Source organism: Bolinopsis microptera, chromosome 9 (genome assembly GCF_026151205.1).
Source record: "Bolinopsis microptera isolate Bmic1 chromosome 9, MBARI_Bmic_1.0, whole genome shotgun sequence".
NCBI lineage: Eukaryota > Metazoa > Ctenophora > Tentaculata > Lobata > Bolinopsidae > Bolinopsis > Bolinopsis microptera.
In genome coordinates, this window is record NC_087080.1 from 12,250,527 (window position 1) to 12,263,157 (window position 12,631).

Below are 12,631 nucleotides of genomic sequence, written 5' to 3' on the forward strand. Positions count from 1 at the left end.
CTGTTTACTCAGTTAAACTAACGTTGATTCGCTGAGTAATTCACCTTAAGAAATCACAAGTACCTTCATTTCTACAAATACAATACATGAGGCATTATTCTTATTAAATTTGTTTATTCTCCCTCCCCCCCCCCCCCCCCCCCCCCCCCCCCCCCCCCCCCCCTTTAACCATTAAAGATGCCCTGTATAAGATATTATACGTCTCAAAAAGAAAAGATTTTAGGGCTGCACCTTGTTGCATAAGCATAACGTCTGCCATCTATTATGTTATAAAACTAATACAATATTAAATATTGTAATATTATTACTATAACTATTGTACTATTATATCATTAGGGTTGTATAACATTGAGTAACATTGTTATTTTAATTCATTTACCCTATGTAATGTTATTTACTAGACAAAAAGGTCTCTTAACAGGGGACAAACACAATAATCGTTCACGATTCGGCCGGGCTAATGACTTTATAATTAGAAAATATAAACAGAAAATCTAACAAAAAATATTCAAACGTATTCTGTCTAAGTCTAATATGACAGTAAGAGTAACCGGTAGGGATTCAGTCCACCTACCCTTAAATATATTAATCCATTTTTTTAAAGATCAGAATGTTAGACGATTGCAGCAAAACCCAATTCTATGTGCTATTTTCAGACCCAAAACCTTATGATCGGGTGCTAACCATAATTTTGAAACCGTTCAGGTAGGTCAATATCAGCAGTTGTAAATCAGAAAATAACAGGAGATAATAATCTAAAGAATGTCGCTGTTCAGTGAAGGAGGAGGAACGTACCCAGACATCCTAATAATCCTACTCCTACTCCTCCTCCTCCTCACCTCCTCCCTCCTCAACGTGCTAGTCCTCCTCTACAACATCTCCTCCCCTGTCTCCATCCCCAAGTTCTTATTCAGTGTCCTGGCTGTCTCTGACTTCCTCTCCGGTCTGATAATCCCCCTAAACTCAGTGCTCCGAATAGCCTGGCCAGACGAGAGTAAGTGTGGGGAGCTGGTGTGGGTGGGAAATGAGTACTTCTGTTCAGTAGACCTGGATCCTAGCAGTCTGGAGAGGATGCTAGGAGCGCTACATTACACTCTCTTTACAGCTCCAGCCTGCTTCACAGCTGTACTAGCTATATGTAGGTACCTACAGATACAGTTCCCTTTTACTCCTCTAAAGAGGAGATATATAGTAGTATTTATTCTAACCTACCTGGTATATGTGTTGGTGGTACTGTTTGTTATCATGTTCCATGAGAAGGCCATGTACTTTAGTCAACTACAGACTACTAACAATGTGTACTTTGTTGGAGTGGACTTCAGTGAGGGAGCAACCTTTGCTCTGTTCAGCTGGCCTTGTCTTGCAGCTCAGATCATCTCACTTATTGCTTCTGTTTTTACGATTACCAGCTTGTACAAAACATTGGGACACTCCGCAGCACGGTTATCTAGAGATAATGGGAGAAGATCAAGTCTCAAGATATTGATTCAGAATTTTGGAGGAATTGCTATGACATTGTGTATGTTGTACTATTACTTCCACGCCCCTGATGAAGAAACCGGTTCAGCAGGGCACGGTGGTTCAGGACATGATGGTTATCTACTTCTCCTTCGCTTTCACAGTATTCTTACCAACATTCCTATCTACCTTCAACCCTGTTGTTTTTATCCTTTTCACGCCCAAAGTTGCCCGCTTTTTCAGCAAGGGCCACAAAAAAAGAAATGCTGTGTGTCCTGTGTCACACTCGGGAAATGCAATGTTTCATGTGTCAAACAAGCACAATAACATTGGTGAACCAGTGTGTCGGGACATGGGGGCGGAGGGAAACAATCAGAGATCAGTTATCATCAACTCATCTGCAGTCTGATTACACTAGCACGATAGAGAGTTGGAGCTTATTTCTTTAGCTTATTTCTTTACAGATATACTACAGCTGAACAGATTTATAAAATGCTGGACATTTTCATTTTTATTAGTATTGATTTTATTGAATTGGTTGATTGAACTATAGCTATTGAAGCCTTAAAATTAAAAACGCGTAGTAATTCCCCCGACTTCTTATACAAGAACTTAAATTTTGTTAACAACAAAAATACAAGAGAGGACAGTACTGACCCCGACAATTCTGTGCTCATCAGTGGAAACCCAGTACCAAACTTCCTGTCTGTAATCGAAGTCTATGATATTGCTGTGGTTAGTTCTGAAGAGGGTGTCCATCCGCGATCCGTGCACATCAGTCTTCCTCATTTCCAGGATATTACTGAACACGATGTACGGCTCTACAGTATCTGGGGGAGCTTCAGTTAGTTTTGGTCAATCTTAGTTAATGTTGTTGTTAGTTGGATTTAGTTAATTCTAATAAGCTTTATTCGAATGCGTTGAGAAACAGAGTAATCTAAGATTGTAAAAGTTGCACAATATTGTATGAATAAAGTACCTGTTGCAGAGCAAGACTGCCCATTCTCCCCTAGCTCATACCCTGAGTCACATGAGCAGTGATAAGAACCGTTAGTGTTGGTACAGAACTGGGAACAAGCTAGCTCCGTCCCTCCACACTCGTCTGTAGATAGAGATATTGTTAGTTTGTTATTTACTTGTAGGCGATATTGTTATTTACTTGTTATTTACTTGTAGGCGATATTGTTATTTACTTGTTATTTACTTGTAGGCGATATTGTTATTTACCTGTTATTTATTTGTAGGCGTATATTGTTATTTACTTGTAGGCGTATATTTTTGTTTGACTATGTGCCTGATGTTGCTAACAATTCTTGTGAACAACACTTCAAGTAAACTTGGCAACCAGCCTAAGTTACCTAGGCAATCAGCCTAAACAGTAAACATAATTAGTAGTAATCTCACCAATATCAGAACAAGATAGATTGTTATCAGCTAGATGGTAACCATGGTGACACGTGCACACGTGTGTGCTGTTCGGCTGAGGCTCGCACACGTGATCACATCCCCCTGAAATAGTTTATTGTTAGTTCAGAAAACACACAATTTACCAGAGTTCAGAGAGTGAAGGATATTAACCTGGTAAATCGGGGTTTTTATTTAAACCTCTAGCCAAAGAGGGAGAGAAGTTCTAGAAATCCTCTCTCTCTCTCTCTCTCTCTCTCTCTCTCTCTCTCTCTCTCTCTCTCTCTCTCTCTCTCTCTCTCTCTCTCTCTCTCTCTCTCTCTCTCTCTCTCTCTCTCTCTCTCTCTCTCTCTCTCTCTCTCTCTCTCTCTCTCTCTCTCTCTCTCTCTCTCTCTCTCTCTCTCTCTCTTCTCTCTCTCTCTCTCTCTCTCTCTCTCTCTCTCTCTCTCTCTCTCTCTCTCTCTCTCTCTCTCTCTCTCTCTCTCTCTCTCTCTCTCTCTCTCTCTCTCTCTCTCTCTCTCTCTCCTCTCTCTCTCTCTCTCTCTCTCTCACACAAGGCGGCTTACAACACAGCTCTTAGACAGTGATTTTAAACCAGTCTGGTTTAAACCCTGATCATTAGCCAATTATGACAAACTCCAACATGGCACTACTTCTTTAACAGGAATCTAATTGGAGGTCTAAGCGATCAATAGTCGGCACGACACACACTACACAATATCCTCCAATAACGATTCGTCACGACCGTGAGTGTAGAAAGTGAGCTGTATGTAATAATATCCATTACATCAGAGATATTCCCGTCACTTTAATTTCGGTCCTTTTTAGTGGCACGGAAATAGTGCTCTGGTGTACCTCACTTTAAAACAGGAAATTATAAGGTAGAGCTGCCTGTTGGCAAGGCTGAAGGCTAGTATGATGTCATTACGCCGCCTCTCTCGTACGAAGTGTTAGCAAGCTGCCCTCTAGATTGGATTTAATTTTGTTTAACCGGAAATTATTTTAAAGCAGACATGAAGTTATGATAAACCAGACATGAAGGCGGAATGTCTCAGAAGGGATGTGAAATTTTTTCAGCATTCCTCGATCATCCGATAAACCAACAATTCACATCATCTATATTTTGATATCTCTTAAAATAACATATAAATTCACTTTCTAAAACTATGTTGTAGGTCAACCTTAAAAGTGAACCCCCGTTCCCCTCCCGGCCTTTGAAATTTAATAGGTCAGTTTCTACTCACCGCCAAAGTTCGAAGACATTACAACCATAAATATAACATAAGTCTCGCTTGAATGACTTAAATGTACATTGTACATCTTTGTTGGGTATATTTTAATTTCGAAGCGTGTAATAAATGTTATAATTTATTTATTTATTTATAATATTACCGTTATTGTCTGAGCAACTGTTCCAAGGAAGACACCCTGGGGTCTCATCACTCGCGTCCCCACAATCATCAACCTGCAACAATACCAGGTTACAGTACATATAATTATTAGTAATCAGGATACAATACATGTTACTAGGTAACCAGGGTAATTGGCTACCAGGTTACTAGGTTGCCAGGTTACTAGGCTACCAAGTTATAATACGGCTATATACCTGGTTACAGATTAGGCGATTAGGAATGCACTTGTTAGTTGAGTTACATTTGAAACCTCCTTCACAAGTATCTCCGCTCTTCAAGCAATGAACCTGGAAAATAATTGCAAATTAATTAATTTAGTAAATAACACTTTCAATATACATAACAATATATATAACAAACAATATATACAAGGAACTGAAACCGAGGGGTTCCGTTCAGGCCCTTCACACTTTGTTTCTGTCTAGTTCTAATGTACCGTCACAATAGTGACTTTAATATAACAAACCTTAATTTTACAGCGAATCAATAAATAGCCACTCAAATGTACTGATATAATGTATTAGAAGTTTACCTCGTCATTATTGGAAGGACAGTCAGTGATGTCATTACAAACCAACTCCTGGTTTATACAGGTCTTGTTGGAACACTTGAACTCGGTCTTTTCGCACACATCTGGGTCGACGAGGTTACAGGAAATTTGAAGGGATTAAAATACATGGGGAGTTTTATACAGCATTCATTATTATCTAAAATCTTTGCCCCCGATACTCGATGCGACATCCATAGAGCTAACAAAAGTTACACTTGATTTTAATAAAAAATGATTAAAATAAAAAGTTTGCTGTTTTCTTGACTCACCACAGTTGAGCTCATCAGAGCCGTCACTACAGTCCGAGTGTCCGTCACACTTCCACTCGAGAGGAACACAAACTCCGTCACCGCACTTCAACCCTCCTCTACAGGGTGTGTTCTCTCCTGGGTAAAATTCAAAGTGAAAGTGAAAGTGAAAGTGAAAGTGAAAGTGAAAGTTGATATAGCTAATAAATCCACTACAACACTGTACTTCTAAAAGAGGAATAACAAGTTTTTAAGTTTCCTTACCACAGTTCAGTTCATCAGACTGGTCCAGACAGTCGGTGTGTCCGTCACAGATGAAGTCAGAGCTTATACAGTAACCATACCCCTGACCACCACAGGCCCACATTGGGGGGTCACAATACGATACTGAGGGAAAATATGCCAGGGTTCGAACAACAAAATGTCTAGAAATTCAAACGTTAGATACAAATCCAAGTATATAAATCAGTACTCAGTAGTTATGGAGAGTGTTTAAGTGGCTTACAGCAAGTGTTGGGGTTCTCGTCCGACCCATCATTACAGTCGGGGTGTTGGTCACAGATCTGCGCGGAGGGTATACAGCGCGTATCTGCGTCACACAGCAGACCATCTGCGCAAGGTCGACCTGGTCAGGGAGTTTAAGGTTAGTGAGGGTATAGAATTATGTAGTATTCAGTATTGAGTATACAGTTAACTAATTCATAGTTCCAAGAAAGTTGTGTAATCCTACTCACGGCAGTTAGCCTCGTCCTCTCCGTTAGCACAGTCTTGAACTCCGTCGCAGCGCCACTTCGCGCTGATGCACGGCCTGCCGGTCGTGCTGCGCGAGCAGTGGAACTGACGGTCTCCACAAACCCCTCCTGCAAGAGATACACGTGACTATTAGCTCTGACTGACTGGAGTTTGTGTACTTTATCACGTATTGCGTCACGTGATGCGTTATGTATTTTTAACCAAGACTAATTGGTGATTATTTCTCCGTAGTCTAGATGACGTTCTCTGTTCACCTCTCCTCATTCCATAAAATTTTAGGTTCTTGCTACTGTCAGACTCAGACAGTGGATCGTTGGTGCACTGATAAATCGATTTAAAACCATAATTCCGGCGCCTATGACCACTATTATGTTCTACTCCACTTCCATCCAGGAATCTGGACGTGATCCAAGATTGAAGAAGGAAGATCTGCGCATTCCGCGGAAATAACAGACTATCACGTCATAGGCGGGGGGTAAATATTTGTGGTCATATCCCACAGTTCAGAGTACACACACACACACACACACCATTGACAGAACACGCAGAGCGGTAGAAGGCAGTCTGGCTCCAATCCAAGTCACAATTTCATTAGTACCTGCTGCCAACAACTAGCCTTGGGGGCCATAGTCAGTGGTTGGCATTGAGCCAGCAGCACAACCACCTGCATATCAAGCAGCAAGCAGAACGGAGCCCTGCCGGCAATGCTTGCTGCTTTCGATACAAATTCTCGCCGGGCTCCGAGCTGCAGTGTCGAAAGAAGTAGTTGCTAAAAGGGCGTGGTTGTCGAATGTACACAACTGGTAAATCCAATTAAAAAGGCGCGCACCCCGGCCCTAGCTAACAAAATAACCATATTTTTGTAGCGCAAAAAGCACTTTCATTACTAATAATATTTTCGCCGCTGCGCGCAAGTCAAGCTAATTTTGGGCTCCTGCAATGCGAGACCTTATTTCCACCATCGGATTCCACTTTGTGGCGATTCTGTGTAATTTAAGCAGGACAAAAGTCACTCAACACTTAAATCACACAGTGCCGACTAACAAAACCAGGAAACTAAAGGTACATGAGGGTACACTCCACACAGATACCAGCACATGAAAACTTGGAAAATTGCCAAGTTGCATTGGCACTCGTCCAAGTTCGGCACCACTATAGAATACCATACTTGCGATGTATATATTAGCACTGCTAGTGTATACTCAGGTTATTTGTATAACACTAGTGTCTTGCTGGAAAATTCAGGGCCATATTTGGAGTGACAATGTCAAACAGTGATTCGAAGTCCGCTAAGTAATGTCAAGAAGTATTGACACTTGAAGAATAAAACTTACATTGACCACTCTTATAACTGAGATTTACTGAGCCGTCTAACAATCGGATAGACAGGATTAATCGAGAATATTCTAGAACATTAAACTGGTTTGGGTTGACAGTAGATAGATACTCCGTAGAGCGAGTAAAGAATGTGACAAATATTTCCAGACACCTAGCGACAATGTTACCACGAGCCTTGTCACGGATATCAGAATAAGAGCGAGCCTGAGGCAAGGTCCCTACATCCTACATATTAGTTAGCAAGGCAGGGTCCCTACATCCTACATATTAGTTAGCAAGGCAGGAGCCCTACTCCCTACATAGTACTGCCTGTAGTTAGCAAGGCAGGGTCGCTACATCTTATAGAGTAGTGCCTGTAGTTAGAAAGGCAGGGTCCCTACATCCTACAGAGTAGTGCCTGTAGTTAGCATGGCAGGGTCCCTACATCCTACAGAGTAGTGCCTGTAGTTAGCAAGGCAGGGTCCCTACTCCCTACATCCTACATATTAGTTAGTGAGGCGCAGGCAGGGTCCCTACATCCTACATAGTACTGCCTGTAGTTAGCAAGGCAGGGTCCCTACATCCTACATAGTAGTGCTAGTAGTTAGTAAGGCAGGGTCCCTACATCCTACAGAGTAGTGCCTGTAGTTAGCAAGGCAGGGTCCCTACATCCTACATAGTACTGCCTGTAGTTAGCAAGGCAGGGTCCCTACATCCTACATAGTAGTGCTAGTAGTTAGTAAGGCAGGGTCCCTACATCCTACAGAGTAGTGCCTGTAGTTAGTAAGGCAGGGTCCCTACATCCTACAAGGTGTCAATAAGACCCAGTTATACAGTCACATAACTTCATCCATACCACACTTCAACTTCCTTTACTGAGATGACACAATCACCCGATATAGCCCAATATCAGGGCCCAATATAATCCCCACACACACATATGAGAATAATAATGGTATTACTCAGAAATATAAACTCTGAAAAAGAATGCAAAGAATGTGGCGCTCACCGCACTCCATCTCATCTGAATCGTCAAAGTCGCCGCAGTTGAGGGTTCCGTCGCAGCGCTGCTCGAGCGTGATACATTTGCCCGTATGTGCGCACTTGAACTCGCGCGTCTCGTCACACACCCACACTGAGAGGGGAGATGTTGAACATGTTGAACATGTTGAAATATTTCAAGCAGCTTTTACTAAGGTAGTCCGACAAGTGTGACTAAGTTTTACAGTTAAATATAAACTTTATCCTATTTTAGTTAGAATAGAAAGCAAAATAATTCTTCAGAAAAATTCTTTATTCACCACGTAGTATTATTATATATAATGAGTTTCTACCCACCCAACATTCAATATTAGATTATACATAATATTCTATAATGCTCAGAATATAATGCTTCATTATCAGAATTAGCTTCCCTTTTATTCTCCTGGGAATGGTTTACTATTAATAAGCTACGTTAATGACATGTTGGCTGCCAAGAAGCTGCTCTTCGCCATTTTTTGCACGAAATACCAGGAATAACAAGCACGAATCTTTATACAATTACAATTTCTGGCCGAATTTGTGTTTAAAACTTACGTTATATCCACCAGATTTACTACACGTTCAACAAGTTTAACAATATAACTGTATGTCTCTCCATTGAATATTGTTGTATCGAGTGTGATGTAAGAGTAGGGGCACTAATTTAATGGTTTTCCAAGTCAAGTACTTGTAAGTTTTAGTAGTTACTCAGGTCACTTTATACGTAATGTGCTCTATCCTGCGTGACCATGTATCACTACTAAAGCTTCTGTAGTACTCCTTTATCCAGTTACATGTTGAGGTTACTTTTGAGGTTACTATTGAGATTACTATTGAGGTTACTATTGAGGTTACTACTGAGGTTACTATTGATGTTACTATTGAGGTTACTATTGAGGTTACTATTGAGGTTACTATTGAGGTTACTACTGAGTCTAGCTGATGCAAATGAGGCAGGGAGTGTATAGTCACAAATAAGCGCAACATAAGCACAGTTGATGCCAGGTTGGCGTGATCTCCAATATTGGCCATATTACGAATATTACTCCTGTGTGCTATCATTATTATGTCGTATTATTATTATTATCACTCTGTAAATATCATGCCACAATTAGAAGAAGTAGTTTGATATCATACGATTGATTTGATAAAGGAGCACACATATATAATAGTTTACAGGTTGCCTCTACAAGTCACTCTAACAAGCTGTACAGTTTATAGGTAGATTAGCTGGTCCCGGGCTACTACTGTAACCAATGGTTACTCTCAGTACTGTTGTTAGGTAATCCTCTCTCTCGCTCCCCTAACTGGATGATTCCTGGAAGACGTTCTGGAATGTTCCTTATTTATTGTTATAGTGTTTAATATGGCACGTAGTAATAATAATGCTCACAATATTATATTCATATTATAGACGTTACGTGTACGTGTGGTATTCTGTTAAACTGTTCAAATGTCAAGTATTCTAAATACGTGCTTACCAGTTAGCTGTTAAATTTAAGTAGGATTTATTATTATGTTATCTCTCTCTCTCTCATTATAAATATTTGACTAATACTACTGGTTGGGAGGTATTACGTTAATTTGCTTTGACGATACTTTGGAGATGCTTTGGAGATTGAGCAATCAGATACGTAATCTTGGGTCACGTGTCACAACAGGGGTTACGTCACCGCCCCACCAGTAGTAGTCTATTTAGTGTTACATAATGTTATGTATCACTATATTCAGTATATTATTTGGTAATAATATTCGGTAATAATAATGCAAATGTTATTTATTCAGCATGCTAAGGAATATAATTATGTACCATTGCTAGCCCAGAAGAATGCCGTCTTATATTTGTAACTAATTGTGCGCAGGATAATCCCACAAACAAGTATATTATAAAGGAGCATGATTAGGGGCAGGGCTACCCCTTGATACAAACAAATTCAAAGAATGTAGAGTTATTTATAAAATAGTCCAGGTTTAAGTACTGCAATTGCGGAGGAGAATAAAAGAAAGGACCGAGCAAGTTCAGAGTAGGGTCGCCACACTTCACAGGTAAAAGGGCAGGAGTACTGGAAGGCAGACTCTGGGCTGTGGCTTGACATCAGCTCAGAACATATCAACGTTGATAGCTTGTGTCTGTTAAACTAGTATGATGATATCAGTATCTTGTCTGGTTAGTATAGACTGTAGACTGGGCCTCGGACTTTCTGAGTTCCTTCTAAGCTTCTACCAACCCGACTACTAACCACCTACCTTCCTATCCTACATTTGTCATATCTAACCGAGCTAAATATTACTAATATCACTACATACATTTCCTGACTGAACAGTGAACAGTACTCCCATCTTACTAAATAATATTCCGACCCGAATAAATATTACTACGATCTGACTAAATATTACTCCGATCTGACTAAATATTACTCCGATCTAACTAAACATTACTCCGATCTGACTAAATATTACTCCAACCTGACTAAATATTACTCCGACCTGACTAAATGTTAATCCGATCTGACTAAATATTATATCTGGTACGTGATCACAACTTTTCAAACTTAATTATAAACCCAATGATAGCACGTTTTCTCAACAATTTCTAATAATTCCATTTATGCGACCAAGGGAAACTGCTCTCATAAATAATGTTCCTATCCGGATATCAAAATTATTAGTAGGGTCTGTTATTTTTCAGATCAGTATTTTACCAGGTCAATAAAAATTTGCACAGAAAATGGAGGTAAGGTGGTGAAAGAGGTGAGGAAAGAGAAGTAAATAAGGGAATAGTTTAGTAGGGAAGGACTGAAGGAGGTTGAGGTAAGATGGGGAAGAACGGTAAGGTAAGATCACCTAGTTGTATTAGTAATTGATTGTGACGTTTCTAATCGAATTTCATTTCAATATTTTCTGTTTTAGATGAGGAATGTCGCACCGATTTATCATTTACGTAATCATTACAGATACAGCATGATTTAAATCACTGTATGTTATCTATAAAATTTTCAGTGACCGAACACGAATCCGAAAGTTTGAAATATATCAAAGTCATGTTTCCCTACCAGCTCAGAAATTGACTGTCCTAACAAAATTAGGGAAGGGAAGAAGGCAAATGTTATAAAGGGTACTATAGGTATATATAAAGCATGCTATAAGATAGAGAGAGGGTGAGATAAGGTGTAGTATTGGCAAGCAGAGCCATTTCGAGAGATGGCAGAGCCAGAAAAATTAGTTTCATTCTGCGCCCTTGTCACGGTGCCAATAAGCCATCCTGGCACTCAACCCATTATACCAAAGATGGTAGGTCAAACAATATAGCAGACGTACCGGGCGAATATAATAAAACAGCAGCATATTAACAGGATATATATACAATATTTTATATCAGCTGAGTGATCCGGAAACCAACCAATACTCTTAAACCGCCCCCTCTAATCTACACCCTCTAATCCACACCTTCTAATCCCCTCAAATATAATCCAACCCCTCCCCCATCCAACGTATTCACTGTTCAACTCCCATCAAATTTTATCCCTCCCCTCTAGTGTGATCTTACCCCTTCCAATTTTTACCCTCCCTTTAATGTGCTCCAGGCTCCTGCCCCCTCAAATATCATCCCTCCTCTTTTAAAGTTAACCCTCCCTTCTAAATTCATTCAAACCCTCCCCCTCTAAAATAATCCCTCCCCCTCTAAAATACTCCCTCCCCCTCTAAAATAACCCTTCCCCCTCTAAAATAACCCCTCCCCCTCTAAAATACTCCCTCCCCTCTAAAATAACCCCTCCTCTTTAAAATACTCCCTCCCCCTCTAAAATAATCCCTCCCCCTCTAAAATACTCCCTCCCCCTCTAAAATAATCCCTCTAGTATAATCCCTCCCCCTCTAAAATACTCCCTCCCCTCTAAAATAACCCCTCCTCTCTAAAATACTCCCTCCCCCTCTAAATTAATTCAATCCATCCCCTCTAAAATACTCCCTCCACCTCTAAAATGATCCCTCTAATATAATCCCCCCCTCTAAATTCATTCAATCCATGGCCATCCCCCTCTAAAATAATCCCTCTAAAATAATCTCTCTCCCTCCCTAAGCTTGTCGGCAAACATAAAGATTAGGGTTAGTTAAATGGTAAACTAATTAATAGCAATCTGTTTTGAAACAGGACAAGTACTTAAAAGATAGTGGTTAGTACTGTTTAATATAATCTCTATTGAGATATTGTGGTGCGCACATTTAAATATACTCCCCCATTCTATTAAAATCTGTAAAACTGTATAGCCGGCGAATTTTGGTGACCAGCCAATTTCTCTGAAATAAAACAGCCGCGATTATCAAAGCCATTAAGTGTTCCTATAGTAAAGCTTTAGATAGTGAGTCACAGGTCACAAGAAGGTCCATTAGTTTGGCCCAGAGCCAAAATCGTATTAAAGCACAGAGCCAAGTTGGTAGAGTCTTTACGACGCACCACATATTGATTG

General features: G+C 40.2%; 1 protein-coding gene across 1 annotated transcript in view; it reads right to left on the bottom strand.

The window, feature by feature from the left end:
* The window catches only part of LOC134820494 (low-density lipoprotein receptor-related protein 8-like), a 28,700-nt gene that overhangs the window by 13,692 nt on the left and 2,377 nt on the right, over positions 1–12,631 (bottom strand). Inside the window, exons 5-15 of the mRNA XM_063830890.1 lie at positions 8,152–8,277; positions 5,807–5,932; positions 5,578–5,697; positions 5,337–5,459; positions 5,094–5,210; positions 4,807–4,907; positions 4,469–4,561; positions 4,255–4,327; positions 2,863–2,967; positions 2,438–2,560; positions 2,116–2,288 (exon numbers count right to left, since the gene is read on the bottom strand). Coding sequence (XP_063686960.1) covers positions 2,116–2,288; positions 2,438–2,560; positions 2,863–2,967; positions 4,255–4,327; positions 4,469–4,561; positions 4,807–4,907; positions 5,094–5,210; positions 5,337–5,459; positions 5,578–5,697; positions 5,807–5,932; positions 8,152–8,277 — 1,280 coding nt within the window. The remainder of the gene's footprint in view (positions 1–2,115; positions 2,289–2,437; positions 2,561–2,862; positions 2,968–4,254; positions 4,328–4,468; positions 4,562–4,806; positions 4,908–5,093; positions 5,211–5,336; positions 5,460–5,577; positions 5,698–5,806; positions 5,933–8,151; positions 8,278–12,631) is intronic.